This window comes from Cherax quadricarinatus, chromosome 21 (genome assembly GCF_038502225.1).
Source record: "Cherax quadricarinatus isolate ZL_2023a chromosome 21, ASM3850222v1, whole genome shotgun sequence".
In the NCBI taxonomy this organism is placed as follows: domain Eukaryota; kingdom Metazoa; phylum Arthropoda; class Malacostraca; order Decapoda; family Parastacidae; genus Cherax; species Cherax quadricarinatus.
In genome coordinates, this window is record NC_091312.1 from 14460774 (window position 1) to 14479539 (window position 18766).

General features: G+C 37.7%; 1 protein-coding gene across 6 annotated transcripts in view; it reads right to left on the reverse strand.

Annotated features, from left to right (window-relative positions):
- GTPBP1 (GTP-binding protein 1) overlaps positions 1-18766 on the reverse strand; it is a 144038-nt gene that overhangs the window by 18848 nt on the left and 106424 nt on the right. For 5 of the 6 annotated variants that reach the window (XR_011392264.1, XM_070087239.1, XM_070087235.1 and 2 more), the window contains 4 exons: positions 18341-18485; positions 10960-11220; positions 6713-6904; positions 4042-4152 (listed from right to left, as the gene is read on the reverse strand). Coding sequence is in view for 5 of the 6 variants with exons in the window: in XM_070087239.1 (XP_069943340.1) it covers positions 4042-4152; positions 6713-6904; positions 10960-11220; positions 18341-18485 (709 nt within the window). In the remaining variant the exon portion in view is untranslated. The remainder of the gene's footprint in view (positions 1-4041; positions 4153-6712; positions 6905-10959; positions 11221-18340; positions 18486-18766) is intronic. The other variant, XM_070087237.1, reaches the window with a different exon arrangement.

Consider the following 18766-nt stretch of genomic DNA (forward strand, 5'->3'; position numbering starts at 1 on the left):
ATGGAAAGTTAAAGCTCGGGAGCACACTAATCCATCTTTACGCTGTTTCTTATGGGAAAACAGATTCTGAGTACCAAACATTTGAATTACAATGAACTTTCAGGAACTGATGAGGAAAAAAAGGTGAGTGGAGCACTGAGGAGTGTGTGGAGATAAAGAACATTATTCATGGAAGCAGAGGGGAATGTATGAAAATACAGTGGTACCAATGCTCTTATATGGGTGTGAAGCATGGGTGGGAATGTTGCAACAAGGAGAAGGTTGGAGGCAGTGGAGATGTTCATGTCTGAGGGCAATGTGCAGTGTGAATATAATGCAGAAAATCTATAGCTTGGAGATCAGGAGGAGGTGCAGGGTTTCTAAAAGTATTATCCAGAGGGCAGAGGAAGGTTTGTTGAGGTGGTTTGGACATTTAGAGAGATGGAACAAAATAGAATGACTTGAAAGGCATATAAATCTGTAGTGGAAGGAAGGTGGGGTAAGGGTCATCCTAGGTAAGGTTGGAGGGAGGGGAAGGGGTTTTGTGTGTGAGGGGCTTGGACTTCCAACAAGCATGCATGAGCATGTTAAGTAGGAGTAGAGACGAATGGCTTTTATGACTTGATGTGCTGTTGGAGTGTGAACAAAGTAACATTTATAAAGGAATTCAGGGAAACCGGTTAGCCGGACTCAAGTCCTGCTGGTGGGAAGTATGGTGCCTGTGCTCTCAAGAAGATGTGTTCCAAACAAACCATACCATGGTTTTGTGAGTCAAGAGGTGTTGATATGTTGCAGTTTTTTGCCTCTGGCAAGACAGTGATGGAATGAATGATGATGAAGGCGTTTCTTTCTTTTTGGGTCACCCTGCCTCGGTGGTAGACAGCCAATGTGTTATTAATAATAAAAAAACTTATATTAACATAGTAAGTGGGGATCTAATGTACTTTTCTTTCAAAATACTTGTGATAACTTATTTGTAATAACTTGCTTGTAATTAAAGGGCATAGAACTAAGTTCATGGTGAAATGTCTTCTAGAAAGAGTTTATCATATATATTTTTAAAGATTCTAGTGGCAGTGGCACATGCTACCTCCTCTTTGAGATAACTCCAGCTATCTACCACTCTGTGAAACAATTAAGGATGATCAAAGCTGTTGTAAGAAAATAAGTTTAATACTTTAAGGTAAAAAATACAGTGGTCCCTGGAGTTTCAATAGGCTGGAGTTATGATAATTTAGTTACAATTTACCTTCATAGAGGAGTTTTGTTTGGAGCTGCAATTAAAAATTCGAGATATGATATGGGTACAATGGTACAACTACTGTGGGTCGCAACCTGAGGAGCAAAACCAACGTAAGCTGCCCAAAATGCTTTGCCTAACCAGGAGTTTTCTATATACAGTAGTATGACAATGATGTCAGCTAGGTCTGTAATAGTTGTATCATGTACTTGTAGACAAAGATTAATATCATCAATATTATGCCTGGCAACACAGCCAGGTGCATACACTTGCATCTCCTTTGTTGGAATTCAAAGGTTTGAACCTAAAGCATTAATACATATACATGATTATTATTACTTTTTAATACACCAGCCATCTCCCACTGGGGCAGGGTGACCCAAGAAAGAATAAAACTATAAAGTTTTTCTTCTTCTTACATTGAGTAATTTATCAAGGAGAAAGGGTTACATTTACACTTAGTAATTTATACAGGAGAAAGGGTTACAAGCCCCATGCTCAAGGCACTTTAGTCACCTTTTAAGACACACAAGGCTTACAGAGGAAATTCTTTTCCACTTCCCCATGAAAATGGAAGGAAATAAATAAGAACAAGAACTATGGAGAAAATAGAAGAAAACTCAAAAGGGTTTATGCATATATATGTACATGCATGTGTAGTGTGACCTAAAAGTAAGTAGAAGTAGAAAGATGTACCTGTTATCTTGCATATTTATGAAACAGAAAGAAAAGACACCAGCAATCCTACCATTGTGTAAAACAATTTCAAGCTTCCATTTCACACTCATTTAGCAGGATGAAATGAGCAGGATGGTAGTACCTCCCTGAGTAGTTGCTGTCTACCAGCCTACTATCTATAATTATTATTAATATTACTGCATTATTATTATTATGGTCGGCACGCTCAGGTGAGCCTCAGCCAACCAGTGATGTGATAGCTTGCCTCTTGGAAAGTTATTTTTTTTATTTATTAACACATCGGCCATTTTCCACCAAGGAAGGGTGACCCTTAAAAGAAGAAGAAACACTTATCATCATCATTCACTCCATCACTGTACTGCAAGAAGTGTGCCTACACTACAGTTGTAAAACTGCAACATATCAACACCTCTCCTTCAGAGTGCAGGCACTGTACTTCCTACCTCCAAGACTCAAGTCCAGCTTGCCGGTTTCCCTGAATCCCTTCATAAATGTTACCTTGTTCACACTCCAACAGCACATCAAGCCATAAAAACCAATTGTCTCCACTCTCTCGTATCTAACACGCTCATGCATGCTTGCTCGAAGTCCAAGCCCCTCACGCACAAAACCTCCTTTACCCCATCCCTCCAACTTATCCTAGGCCAACCCCACCTTCCCACCACTACAGATTTATACACTCTCCAAGTCATTCTATTTTGTTCTAACCTTTCCAAATGTCCGAACCACCTCAACAACCCCTCCTCAGCCCTCTAGATAATACTTTTAGTAACCCCTCACCTCCTCCTAATTTCCAAACTACGGATTCCTTGCATTATATTCACACCATACATTGCCCTCAGACATGACATCTCCACTGCCTCCAGCCTTCTCCTTGTTACAACATTCACCACCCATGCTTCACATCCATATAAGAACAGTGATATAACTACACTCTCATACATTCCATGAATAATATTCATCTCCACACACTCCTCAGTGCACCACTCGCCTTTTTTCCCTCATCAATTCTATGATTCACCTTGTCTTTCATTGACCCATCTGCTGACAAGTCCGCTCCCTAACATCTGAATACATTCACTTCCTCCATACTCCCTCCCTCCCACCCTGATATCCAATCTTTCACCACCTAAATTTTTTGTTAACCTCATCGCTTTACTCTTTCCTATATTCACTTTTAATTTCCTTCCTTTACATACCCTACCAAACTCATTCACCAACCTCTGCAACTTCTCTTCAGAATCTCCCAAAAGCACAGTGTCAACAGCAAAAAGCAACTGTGACAACCACCATTTATCTTTTAACCTCACACCAAGAACAACCATGGTGACATCACACATCCTTTTCTAAGGCCTACTTTTACTGGGAAATAATCTCCCTCTCTCCTACATACTCTAACCTGAGCCTCACTATCCTCGTAAAACCTCTTGGAAAGTGTCTGAGCCAATAGGAGTAGTGGTTTGTGAGGGTGGCTTAGCAGCCAATCAGCAATGGGGTTGAATGTCTCTGTGGTAGCAACTCAGCCAATAGCAGAGTTTGTACTAAAGTTTATTTGTTTACTCTTCAGTCTGAAGCTATCACGATGGTTTTCCACAATAATTCTGGATTATTTACCCTCCATAACTTCATTTGTGTTATAATTACACCATCTTTTGCTTTAGCAAGCCATCATGCTCCCTAATATGCACAGTAAATAGGCCATTTCTCTGAAAGTCAAACACGATATTAGTGCACTGGTGTGTGAGTATGGCTTTTCCCACTTAACTACCTTTGCTATTATCCAGCAAATAGAAATAAACAATATTAAAGTGGTTAATGAATCTAAGCTAGAGGAAAAAGACAGAAATTATCACAAAGAAGGAAAGACTGTTATTGTGGATAAAAAAAAGCAGATAAAGGGAGATACAGTGCCTGCAGGTTATATCTGAGTTTGCATGTCCAAGATGCAGTAAAAATTGTTATTCTGGGGTCATAAAAACATGTATTTTGGGGTTTGTTACGATTGTCTGGAGGTACAATATGTCTTCTGGAATGGATTAATATCGTAACTGAAGGGGCCACTGTAGTTTGACCGAAGATCAATTAAATTAAATGCTTTAATGAAAACTTCACATTAGACTCACCTGCTTGACCATCTTCATAATTTTGTGATTCTTTTGGTGCTGGAGGGAAGCAATCTTTGGAATTACCTCCAAAACACGACCCACAGCTTTGGTACGACCTTCACGAAAAACCTGTAAGTGGGGAGGCCTTTGGTTTAATAAGAAGAAATCTGTAATGGAAGGAAGGCAGGCTAGGGGTTGCCCAAGGAAAGGTTGGAGGGAGGGGCTAAAGGAGGTTTTGTGTGAGGGGAGCTTAGACATCAAGCAGGTGTGTGCTAAAAACTCTTTCCTCTGTAAGTCATGCATGTCATAAGAGGTGATTAAAATGCAGGGAGCAAGGGGCTAGAAACCCCTTGTCCTGCATAAATAACTAAATGTAAAAAGAAGAAACTTTACACTTCTTCTTTTTTGTTTTGGTAGGAGATGGCCATTGTGTTATTTTTTTTTTTAACACTTCAGCTGTTTCCCACTTAGGCAGGGTGACCCAAAAAGAAAGAAAAACCCAAAAAGAAAAACAAGCTGTCATCATCATTCAACACTTTCACCATTATTCATACATAATCACTGTCTTTGCAGAGGTGCTCAGATACTACAGCTTAGACATCCCTCCAAATTGCCAATATCCCAATCCCCTCCTTTAACCCTTTCAGGGTTTCGGACATACTAGTATGGCTTACACACCAGTGTCCATGACGTACTAGTGCGCATAAATTCTAGCGCCTTCAAATCTAGTAAGAGAAAGCTGGTAGGCCTATATATGAAAGAATGGGTCTATGTGGTCAGTGTGCGCAGTATAAAAAAAAATCCTGCAGCACACAGTGCGTAATGAGAAAAAAAAAACTTTGACCGTGTTTTTTGGATTAAAACAGAGACTTTGTACTATATTTTCATATGGTATTTATTGCTGTATTCTAGGTTTCCTGGTCTCATTGTATAGAATGGAAGACATATTACAGAAATTGAGATGATTTTGACTGGTTTTACAATGAAACGTACCTTGAAATTGAGCTCAAAGTAGCAGAAATGTTCAATTTTTACCAAAGTTCAAAAGTAAACAAATCATGCTAAGCGTCCAATACACATCAACTGGCGAGTCTAATATTCTTTCACAAGTGTGCCGATATTATTTATACCATTCCTACACTAATGCAGTAGTCTGCATAACAATAAATCTTATTTTTTTTGTGAGAATAAAAATTCAAAGTGGAAAGCAAAAAAAATGTAAGGGGGGCCTGGGGACATGACTAATGAACAGAGGAAATGTTATTTTAGTGCCAGGAATGTCTTTCTTGTTTATTCTGGACCCTATTTGGAAATTGGCATCTTTTGAAATTTGTGTGAAATTGACAAAATTGCTAAATTCTGACCACTGTATTGGATAGTTGAAATCGGTAAATTGGTGTTTTCTTGTACTCATTCGATAAAAAAATGGAGTTCTAGCGAAATAGTTATGATTTTTGTTGACTAGTACATTGGAATTGGCCGAAAATAGGGCTCAAAGTGGGCAAAATTGTCGATGCGTAAACATCGTTGAGACCGCTAACTTCGCGAGAGCATAATTCCCTAAGTTTTCCATCAAATTTCATACTTTTGGTGTCATTATGATCGGGAAAAGATTCTCTATCTTTTCATAAGAATTTTTTTTTTTTTTTTTTTTTTTTAAATTTGGGAGACCCTGAGAACAAGTCTCTGAGAGGGCCTGTGGACCCTGAAAAGGTTAAAGTGCAGGTACTGTACATCCCATTTCCAGGACTCAAGTCCGGCTAACCAGTTTCCCTGAATCCCTTCACAAAATATTACCCTGCTTACACTCCAACAGCTTGTCAGGTCCCAAAAACCATTTGTCTCCATTCACTCCTATTATAGACGCTCAGGCACGCTTGCTGAAGTCCAAGCCTCTCGCTCGCAAAAACATATCCAATTAATAAAGTGAGATGTAAGAGAGTAGGATTGCAAGTATTTTGTTTTAATTTTATAAGCCATCTCCCACCAAGGTAGGAGGAATCTCCCCCCCCCCCCACACACACACACTTTTTTTTTTTTACTCTTTGATAACAACTACTTTACTATATGAACTTTGACACATAACCCTTAGCATCCCTTCCAGCCCTTTTCTCCCCTCACTTCTGATCCTCTCTCCACTAGCTGTTTATAGCGCCAGCACTATTTTCTTCCCCATGGCGCTGCATGACCCTTGTCGGTTTAGCTCTTGATTTGATTATAATAATAATCCCCCCCCCCCCCCCAAAAAAAAAAAAAAGAAACATTTGTCATTCAACTGTGTTAATATTTCACTCTGGATGACACCCAGAGTGAAAGCATAGTCATGATAAAAGTTTCCTCTAAACTAAGTGTCACTCCTGCAATGTAGAAGACACAGTAGAAAATAATTCTTTAGTTAAGCAAACGAGTTAAAAAAAAAATTATAATGAGACATTATGAGCCTAATTATAATCATGTAGCGACATATTGGTAATAATAGTTCATAAATATCAAATTAAAAATGGTCGTTTTGATTAGAAAAACAAATTAGTAACAGTATATTACAAATCATTTTGCTAGAGAAAGACAAATTGGCTACTACAACAACAACAAATATAAAAAAGTATTTTTTATTAATGAAAATACAAGCAATGCATTTCTTTAAATACAATAGTTAAGAAAAATCTAACTCTTTTATAAAATACACTACCATTTTAAGTCCATTTTTTAGGTATTCAGGATGTTTGATAAATCTGAAGTGAACAATGGCCTTGTCTCCTGTTCTCAAGCACTCCTTATCCATAGCAATAATGGATGCTGTTTGCCGTACAGAACCCACATGAACCATGGCCTGGTATTTTGTACTAATAGTTGTAGGGTGATGTAATACCAGTATTTCTCCCTGTAAATAGTACATCGATTTTAAATACAATTATTACAGACTCACATTATTAAAGAGGTCTTGCATTACAATGAATACAAGACATTAATCACAAAGTAAACTTATGTTGTTTAAGGATATAAATTTATAAATGACAATGCCTTGTATCAGCAGTAACAGGAATGCATAAAACATAATATATTTAATCTACTGAATGTGTGAAAGTAATAGAAGTTGGTAGAGTCACATTATTGTCATAACTGATAAATATGGCCCAGTTGTAATGGTACCAGTGGATTATATGAGAGCTAAGGTTGTTAAATTCTCCATGGGAAAGTGGAACAGAATTCTTCCTCCATAAGCCATGCGTGTCATAAGAGGCAACTAAGATGCCAGGAGCAAGGGGCTATTATCCATTTCTGTATATATTACTAAATTTAAAAGGAGAAACTTTTGTTTTTTTCCTTTTGGGCCACCCTGCCTCAGTGGGATATGGCCAGTTTGATGAAAGAAGAAGAAAGGAGGAGGAGGTTGGTAAGTAATAATATCACAATAATGTGTAACAGAAAAATCAAGTTGGAGTTATACTCTCAAGCATATTCGAGAGAGAGTTGCATATGCTATCACTAGTAAGGGCAATCCAGTAACAAATCTTTTGAAACCAAAACACTGCCAAACATATTGAAGCTAGAGTTACATCATTCTACAAAGGTGATTCTCCCATTGGCAGAAGATTATAGACTAATATCTAACCTACAAATACTATCAATTTACTTTAGAAAATAGTTTACAAGAAATATGCTTCATCCATGTCAGTTTGATTTCATTCTAAAAGCAAAAAAATACATATAATGCAATAATAAAAATGATTAATACAATCTCAAATTTTAGTTTCATTGTAATGCCTCTACCTTTATTTATGCCTTTATTTATCATGGCAGGATGACCCAAAGAAAAAAATGTTCATCATAATTCAATAACTCAATGAAATTTAATATCCCCACTAGTCTTTCAAAGTGTAGGCCTCATACTTCTTCCCTTTAAAACTCATGTAAGCTAAATGGTTTCCTTGAATCTCTTCATAGATATTACTAAGTTCACACTCCAACAGCATGTCCAATCCCAAAAATCACTTACCTTCAATCACAATAATCGGACATGCTCAAGCCCCTTTTTCTCATCAACCTTCATACCCTCCCTCCAACCCTTCCTCAAACATACCCTACACTTTCTATCCACCCTAGATTAATATAATCTCTTGATCAACCTATTTTTATCCAATATCTCTATATAACTAAACCATCTCAACAGCCCCCATTTCATTCTTTAAACTATATCTTTCATCCAATATGTGATCTCTGTGATATGATATTTCCACTGCTTTAAGTTTCGTCACACTATGTTATTTCATCTCAAACATTTATGTATTAACAATGTTTTAGTCATAAATTGTCAGTGTTCTCTCTTGTCAAATTGTTTGGATATTCTCATCTAGACGTTTAACCTGAAAACATATTTTACTTTACAATACAGTATTTATCACTATCAAACTTTTATACGTACATACACACTAACCTTTCATTAGTTCTAATTTTATCTCTAATATGATTTTCTTCATATGAAATTGTCAATTATATGTTACACACAATATACTGAAACTCAAATCACATGTAAATCATATTTCAAGTCTTTTAGACTTAGTGAATTCTACAAATATGCCACATATTTCTGTTATAGAATAGCTATTGAAGAGGGTTGGAATAGTTTTAAAAATGCAGTATTAGAATGTGGGGCAGAAGTTCGTGGTTATAGGAGGGTGGGTGCAGGAGGAAAGAGAAGTGATTGGTGGAAAGATGAAGGGTGTGATAAAAGAGAAAAAGGTAGCTTATGAGAGGTTTATACAAAGCAGAAGTGTTATAAGAAGAGTAGAGTACATGGAGAGTAAAAGAAAGGTGAAGAGAGTGGTGAGAGAGTGCAACAGGAGAGCAGATGAGAGAGTGGGAGAGGCATTGTCAAGAAATTTTAATGAAAATAAGAAAAAATTTTGGAGTGAGTTAAACAAGCTAAGAAAGCCTAGGGAACGAATGGATTTGTCAGTTAAAAACAGAGTAGGGGAGTTAGTAGATGGGGAGATGGAGGAATTGGGTAGATTGCAAGAATATTTTGAGGAACTTTTAAATGTCGACGAAGAAATGGAGGCGGTAATTTCATGCAATGGCCAGGGAGGTATACCATCTTTTAGAAGTGAAGAAGAGCAGGATGTGAGTGTGGGGGAGGTGCGTGAGGCACAATGTAGAATGAAAGGGGGTAAAGCAGCTGGAACTGATGGGATCATGACAGAAATGTTAAAAGCAGGGAGGGATATAGTGTTGGAGTGGTTGGTATTTTTGTTTAATAATTTTTTTTTTTTAACAAGTCGGCCGTCTCCCACCAAGGCAGGGCGACCCAAAAAGAAAGAAAATCCCCCAAAAAGAAAATACTTTCATCATCATTCAACACTTTCATCTCACTCACACATAATCACTGTTTTTGCAGAGGTGCTCAGAACACAACAGCTTAGAAGCATATACTTATAAAGATACACAACATATCCCTCCAAACTCCTAATATCCCGAAACCCCTCCTTTAGAGTGCAAGCATTGTACTTCCCTTTCCAGGACACAAGTCCGGCTATAGAAAAATAACCAGTTTCCCTGAATCCCTTCACTAAATATTACCCTGCTCACACTCCAACAGATCGTCAGGTCCCAAATACCATTCATCTCCATTCACTCCTATCGAACAAGCTCATGCATGCTTGCTGGAACTCAAAGCCCCTCGCCCACAAAACTTTCCTTACCCCTTCCTTCCAATCTTTTCGAGGACGACCCCTACCCTGCCTTCCTTCCCCTACAGATTTAAATGCTCTCCATGTCATTCTACTTTGATCCATTCTCATTAAATGACCAAACCACCTTAACAACCCCTCTTCAGCCCTCTGACTAATACTTTTGTTAACTCCACACCTTCTCCTAATTTCCACACTCCAAATTTTCTGCATAATATTTACACCACACATTGCCCTTAGATAGGACATCTCCACTGCCTCCAATCGCCTCCTCGCTGCTGCATTCACAACCCAAGCTTCACACCCATATAAGAGTGTTGGTACTACTATACTTTCATACATTCCCTTCTTTGCCTCCATAGATAATGTTTGTCTCCACATATACCTCAATGCACCACTCACCTTTTTTCCCTCATCAATTCTATGATTAATCTCATCCTTCATTAATTCATCCACTTACACGTCAACTCCCAAGTATCTGAAAACATTCACTTCTTCCATACTCCTCCTCCCCTAATTGATATCCAATTTTTCTTTATCTAAATCATTTGATTGTGGATGTTATGAATGAGAAGAAGCTGGATGTCCTGGCTTTAAGGTGAAACAAAGCTGAAGGGGGTGGGAGAGTTTCAGTGGAGAGGAATAAGTGGGATTAGGTCAGGGGTTTCAAACAGCGTTAGAGCTGTTGGAGTGTGAGCAGGGTAATATTTCGTGGAAGGATTCAGGGAAACCAGTTATTTTTATATAGTCGGACTTGAGTCCTGGAAATGGGAAGTACAATGCCTGCACTCTAAAGGAGGCATTCAGGATATTAGCAGTTTGGAGGGATATGTTGTGCATCTTTATACGTATATGCTTCTAAACTGTTGTATTCTTGGCACCTCTGCAAAAACAGTGATTATGTGTGAGTGAGGTGAAAGTGTTGAATGATGATGAAAGTATTTTCTTTTTGGGGGATTTTCTTTCTTTTTGGGTCACCCTGCCTTGGTGGGAGATGGCCAACTTGTTTAAAAAAAAAAAAAAAAAAAAAAAAAAATTAAGGTTCTGTTGCCAAACAGCATGAAGTATGTTTTGTCTATGTTGAGAGTGAGTTTGTTGGTCATCAACCAAGTACATGTATATATTTTTAGCAGCTCAGTGTTTAAATATGTTGCACCACACAACAGATCAATACACAGAATTATTTTAAAATTCCATGTAATCAAACTGAATTTGAAAAATATTGCTCTTACACTAAAAACAAACATACCTTAAATTCCCAACAAGATGAAGGATTTAATGATGGATCAACCAGCACTTGTCCTTTACGCACATCATGAAACTTAATCTTCTTTAATGCAAATGATGCTGTCTGGCCTCCTCTTACCTCACGTACAGGCATGCGTTTTCGGTGTATAGATTTAATAGGCATGGGTATGAAGTCACCCAATCCATTAGGACCAAGCAAAAGTGTATCATTCACCCTGATAATTCCCTTCATACATGTGCCTGATACCACAACACCCACACCCTGTACAAGATGAAATTCTGTTTATTAAAATTACTAATGCAGTATATGAGTTTCCTAAAACAAAATTATGTAACACACCTAAGGAAGATTTTCTTCCTGAGGTCACTTAGCTAAATACTAAATGAGTACATGGGAGTATATAGAAAAGGCAAATAGTAGATTTGAAAGTCCACACCTAGACTATACACTGAGAGTGGCTAGCTACTATTTTGACTGAAGACTACTGTATCTATTATCATCTAGATCAGTGGCTCCCAAACTTTTTCAGGCTGCCACCCTTCTGGCTCCCAGGCCACATCCCTAGCACCCCCACCCCACACACACACATACGAACACACCTTTTTCTTGGTATTGGGTTTACTGCAAATTCAAAACCACAATTAATCTAACACTATAAACATGTGCATTTATTCACAAATAAAAATTTACATAGTAAACTAATATTTTTAACAATATCAACGGGTAAATTTATATCTTATCTGTAACTACATTATCTACACAATTATAATGAGATGGATGTGCTTGGTGCAGGGACTTCAGTTTCTCAATATCAGGCTTGAGGGCACTAAGAAGTCTCAAATCCCTGCGTTCAGTAATTTTCAGTCTATTTCTTTGCTTGGAAAGAAGCTTGGTGACTGCACTGAAGCCTTGCTCTACTAAATATAACATTGGAAAGGCAATACAATACATCTTGATTTTGTTCCAGTGCAGGGTAGAGGTCAGAAATGCTTTTTGTAACCAAAAAATCTTGATTAATTTTTTGAACTGTGGCCTCAGTTCAATGTCATTTTGGAGTGAAATCAGTTCTTTCTCCACCACTCCTGTTTCCTCATTGCTGATATCTAGGAATGGACTGATCACCAAGTCTGGTATTTTAACTAATAAAAAGATCCTGAAATCTGTCAGACATGTCTCTATGTAGCTCTATCAGGTGTACACAATACACTCAAAGGTCATTGTCTGGTACGCTCCTCTTCTCCAATTCAGAGAGGCTCGGAAACTAGAAGAGCTCATGATGGGCTATGTTACGTTTAAATAACTGGAACCTGGACAAAAAAGTGGAAAGGGCTGATTTGACTTTGATAAGATTAACCTCATTTCCTTGCAACTGCAAATTAACTTCGGTGAACTTTGTGAGTACATCTAATAAATAAGCAATGTCATGCATGTTGTTTCTTAATTCATCACACAGAACAGAACCAGAGTCTTGGAAGAATTTAACAACAGTTTTAAGAAGTTACTAGAAATGTCTCAGAAAGTTTCCCTCTGATAGCCATCTAACTTCTGTATGCAACAACAAACATTCAAAATCTTCTGTCTGATCTGCTATCTGATCTAGCTTGAATGTGACATCTGAATAAATGTTCAGACTTCTAACTCTGACTTCGAACCACACAATAAAATAAAACTATGCTTTCATGTATAGCTCTATGTTAATTTTATTCTTTATGAAGCATCTGTTACTTAAGTGTTCATGACTTAGATTCTGTCATATAGATTTTTTAAAATAAGCACTCCCTTGGTTTTGATGCCACCCTGCTGCCCTCTTTTTCCTCAATGCCCCCTGGATCTTTCCACTGCCCCCCAGGGGGGTGGTACCACCCACTTTGGGAATCAGTGATCTAGATAGTTAGCTACTACTATTTCAACTGAAGACTACTGTATCTATTATCATCTACATAGTTATGATGAGGAGTAAAGCAGAAGGCTCTCCCTAAAAGGCCTAGAGAGAAATATGATAGGCAACTTCTTCCTTGATTGTGTGTGTCAGAGAACTGAATATTATTGGTAGTGAATTGTTAAATCATTCAGCAGCAAGCTTTTTCATTACAATACTAAATTCATCTTTGATAGACATTGGTATTTTGGCAAGACAGTCTGTCCATTTCAGATATGACTTGGGAAGGTATTTCCTGCATCTAATTATTATTATTATCCCATTCTTCCTTTCGCTGTTACAGTGAATCATAAGGGATGATTCCGACATAAGCAATTAGAAAAAGAAAAAGGTGTTGACAATATAAAGGTTTCTGCCTATCTATATGTCCAGACATAAGTAAAGTAATATAGACAGATACACACTTCTAGTGACAAAGAGGAGACAAATCAACAGCAACATTAAAAGGCCCCCTTACTAATCATGGGAAAGGATAAATGTTTAATAGGTATCAAACTTTGGAGCAACACTTAATTAAGACTGCCTGCTCTCTCTTACTAAGAATATTTATAAATTTGATGCTAGAGCAGCAAATCTAATTTGGTGGCTTTCCTGCTATTCACCTTTACCTTTGTTTAGAAAGTTTCTAGAAAGCCAAATTAATTGGCCTGAGCTCTACATGGAATATTTTCTTGTAGAACTGGACACTAAATGAATGCAGCAGTTCTTTCAGTACTTTAGTAGCACAGTAGGGCCCTACTTTACAGTGTTTCGCCTTACAGCATTCTGCTAAGACGGCGATTTCAAATTATGACCAAAATTTGCAATATGGCAAGTCATCTCTCAAATACGGCACACCCCACCCGGTTTGCTTACATTCACCGTGAGCACATCTATTATGTCTGGAAACTTTCCAAAATTTCAAGTTTTAAAGTTATTGCATATTTTATATGTACTCTGATAATTATGCTTATGTGTACCTGTTCCTAAATATACTTACACACTGCGCTGGCATGCAGGTACACATTAAAATCACTAAAGAATCTCTCTACTCATGGCGCCACAGTAATATGTACTACGTAATAATAATCTCTCTTGGGCATATTAAATGTCTTATTTTACATTAATATAGACATTTTCATTAATCCATCTATGATTATTTTTTATTTTTTTTATTATCACACCGGCCGATTCCCACCAAGGCAGGGTGGCCCGAAAAAGAAAAACTTTCACCATCATTCACTCCATCACTGTCTTGCCAGAAGGGTGCTTTACACTACAGTTTTTAAACTGCAACATTAACACCCCTCCTTCAGAGTGCAGGCACTGTACTTCCCATCTCCAGGACTCAAGTCCGGCCTGCCGGTTTCCCTGAATCCCTTCATAAATGTTACTTTGCTCACACTCCAACAGCACGTCAAGTATTAAAAACCATTTGTCTCCATTCACTCCTATCAAACACGCTCAAGCATGCCTGCTGGAAGTCCAAGCCCCTCGCACACAAAACCTCCTTTACCCCCTCCCTCCAACCCTTCCTAGGCCGACCCCTACCCCGCCTTCCTTCCACTACAGACTGATACACTCTTGAAGTCATTCTGTTTCGCTCCATTCTCTCTACATGTCCGAACCACCTCAACAACCCTTCCTCAGCCCTCTGGACAACAGTTTTGGTAATCCCGCACCTCCTCCTAACTTCCAAACTACGAATTCTCTGCATTATATTCACACCACACATTGCCCTCAGACATGACATATTTTCTTCAAAATTATACAAGAAACATGTTACATAGCATATAAACATTATACATACACCCATAGAATAAAAATAGACAAATATGAGATTTGTTTACAAAGAGGCTTTGTAGGAGTGTTGGAAGAATTACGTTTTCTCTAGTCAAACACTGGGGGATAACTGTAGATAAATATTCCTTTCGTATGCTTTCACTCTATATATAGCAATTCACGACCCTTGTGGGTTTAGTGCTTCTTTTTTATTATGATTATAATAATACATGTAATAACTTGTAATAATAATAATTTGCAATAATAATAATTTGTAATAATAATAATAACAATAATAATTTGTCAGAGCATCATTCCTTCTAAAAATTACATGAGAATGGAAATGTTGGTACGTATTTATATATTCTACTGTACCACTGTGGAGACAACTTGTACACAACGTAAGGTGTTTGTATGAATGCTTATGAACCATAACCAGATGCATCGTCTGTTTGTTTACATAGTAGGTGGGGTGGCCAGGCTGACTTTCCTACACTACCCTACTTACCACACCGCTTTATACAAATAAATACTTTTCACCTTTCACACTACATTAAGACTACAAATATTTTAAGATAAGTAATGAGTGTACTGTATATGCATTTTATCATTCTATGGAGCTTTAAGTATCGTCGAAGTATACTATATGTGGGTGGGGTGGCCAGAAGGGCTGCAACATCTAACTTCTTAGAGTAAATACTACTCACCTTTTGCCCTACATTAAGACTACGAATATTTTGAGGTAAACAATGAGTGTACTGTGTGTGTATTTTACTTTTTTATTGTTTTAATGCATAATTCTATTGCTAACTTAAAATATGTTAGTGTAAACTTGCTATCTGGCAAGTACATGTAATTATAAGTGGAAAAAAATAGCGTTCTGCTTTCCAGCAATGTCTGCTTTCCGGCAGTAGCCTGGAACCCAACCTGCCATATAAGCGGGGCCCTATTGTACTTCAACAATGATGCAACACTCCAGCATTTCACCCTTATTAAAAGGTTTACATAAAATTAAAAAAAAAAAATTTATTCCTCTTTGAACATCAACAGTCTCCTACACATCCAATACATTTAATGCTGAACATTACTGTTTTAAAATGTTTCTCAGTAACATAACACATTTCAAATATTATTAATCATGTAATTTACGAAAAAAAAAAAATGAACAAGAATTATTGTTGAGAATTTCAAAAATAATACAAAAAAGGAGAAAAGTTATAACAAACCTCCAAATAATAGACTTTGGAAATACAGATAAAAAATTAGCTGTGTTAATTGACTCAGAAACAGCAGTCAAAAACCTTTGGCTACATATTTGTCAATTACTGTTAATCATTTTTTTTTTTTTTTAAAAGTCGGCCGCCTCCCACCGAGGCAGGGTGACCCAAAAAAGAAAGAAAATCCCCCAAAAGAAAATACTTTCATCATCATTCAACACTTTCACCTCACTCACACATAATCACTGTTTTTGCAGAGGTGCTCAGAACACAACAGCTTAGAAGCATATACCTATAAAGATACACAACATATCCCTCCAAACTCCTAATATCCCAAACCCCTCCTTTAGAGTGCAGGCATTGTACTTCTCATTTCCAGGACTCAAGTCCGGTTATATAAAAAAATAACCGGTTTCCCTGAATCCCTTCACTAAATATTACCCTGCTCACACTCCAACAGATCGTCAGGTCCCAAAAACCATTCGTCTCCATTCACTCCTATCGAACATGCTCATGCACGCCTGCTGGAAGTCAAAGCCCCTCGCCCACAAAACCTCCCTTACCCCTTCCTTCCAACCTTTTCGAGGACGACCCCTACCCCGCCTTCCTTTCCCTCCAGATTTAAATGCTCTCCATGTCATTCTACTTTGATCCATTCTCTCTAAATGACCAAACCACCTCAACAACCCCTCTTCTGCCCTCTGACTAATACTTTTGTTAACTCCACACCTTCTCCTAATTTCCACACTCCGAATTTTCTGCATAATATTTACACCACACATTGACCTTAGACAGGACATCTCCACTGCCTCCAACCGCCTCCTCGCTGCTGCATTCACAACCCAAGCTTCACACCCATATAAGAGTGTTGGTACTACTATACTTTCATACATTCCCTTCTTTGCCTCCATAGATAACGTTGTCTCCACATATACCTCAATGCACCACTCACCTTTTTCCCTCATCAATTCTATGATTAACCTTATCCTTCGTAAATCCATCCGCCGACACGTCAACTCCCAAGTAGTGTCTGAAAACATTTACTTCTTCTATACTCCTCCTCCCCAATTTGATATCCAATTTTTCTTTAAATCATTTGATACCCTCATCACCTTACTCTTTTTTATGTTCACTTTCAACTTTCTACCTTTACACACACTCCCAAACTCATCCACTAACCTTTGCAATTTTTCTTTAGAATCTCCCATGAGCACAGTATCATCAGCAAAAAGCAACTGTGTCAATTCCCATTTTGTATTTGATTCCCCATAATTTAATCCCACCCCTTTCCCAAACACCCTAGCATTTACTTCTTTTACAACCCCAACTATAAATATATTAAACAACCATGGTGACATAACACATCCCTGTCTAAGACCTACTTTTACCGGGAAGTAGTCTCCCTCTCTTCTACACACCCTAACCTGAGCCTCACTATCCTCATAAAAACTCTTTACAGCATTTAGTAACTTACCACCTATTCCATATACTTGCAACATCCGCCACATTGCTCCCCTATCCACTCAATCATATGCCTTTTCTAAATCCATAAATGCAATAAAAACTTCCCTACCTTTATCTAAATACTGTTCACATATATGCTTCAATGTAAACACTTGATCTACACATCCCCTACCCACTCTGAAACCTCCTTGCTCATCCGCAATCCTACATTCTGTCTTGCCTCTAATTCTTTCAATTATAACCCTACCGTACACTTTTCCTGGTATACTCAGTAAACTTATTCCTCTATAATTTTTACAATCTCTTTTGTCCCCCTTCCCTTTATATAAAGGGACTATACATGCTCTCTGCCAATCCCTAGGTACCTTCCCCTCTTTCATACATTTATTAAACAAAAATACCAACCACTCCAACACTATATCCCCCCCAGCTTTTAACATTTCTGTCATGATCCCATCAGTTCCAGCTGCTGTACCCCCTTTCATTCTACATAATGCCTCATGTACCTCCCCCACACTTACATTCTGCTCGTCTTCACTCCTAAAAGATGTTAATATCATAGCAAAACAATGTTTTCTCTATCAACAACCATGACTGTCATTAGCAGCCACCCTCTTTCCCCTATTAATCCATTACATGGAAGGTTAACTTTACAAAAATTATATTATTTCTTTAACACATCAGCCGTTTCCCACCAAGGCAGGGTGACCCAAAAAGAAAAAAAAACTTTCATCATAAAATTATCAAATTATACTAAAATTATCAAAATTAAAAAAAAAAAAAAACTGCTACAAGCAATAGCATGCTCTAAATAACAAAAAAAAAGGCACAATACCATGACTGGAACGATACACAAATAACCTGCACATAGAAGAGAGGAGCCGACGATTACATGTGACTTTGTAAATGGTCCCAGTTGGACTGAAACATCGTCGTAGGCTCCTCTCTTCTATGTCCGGGTTATTTGTGAATAGCATGCTCTGTCAATTCAAAAACTCACAGGAACTTGATAAGTATCGTCAATCTGAAATTGCGCTGGGTCACTGTCATTCTGTGGCGTCCTTGATGACAGTAGGTTCAAGAACATAGTCAAAAGGTCCAGATTATCACCAGACACATTAGACACTTGAAAGATGGGACATAACCTGGGAAAAAATGAAATTGCAATATACTCTCATGCAATGACAAACGATTAAGAAAATTAGCATTTTTCATGAGTAAGAATCAATCCAACCCACTGAATGGTTACCAAGACACCAAACACAGGATATACAGAAACACGAGGAAGTTGAGAGTAAACACAAAAAAAGAGAAAGTGAAGACGGTAATGAGTCTAAACTAGAGTACTGATTGAGTATTGATAAAAGGTGGAGTATAGAGAAAATAAATAAAATCAGATCCAGTGGACCCTCGAGTTTCGGCAGCC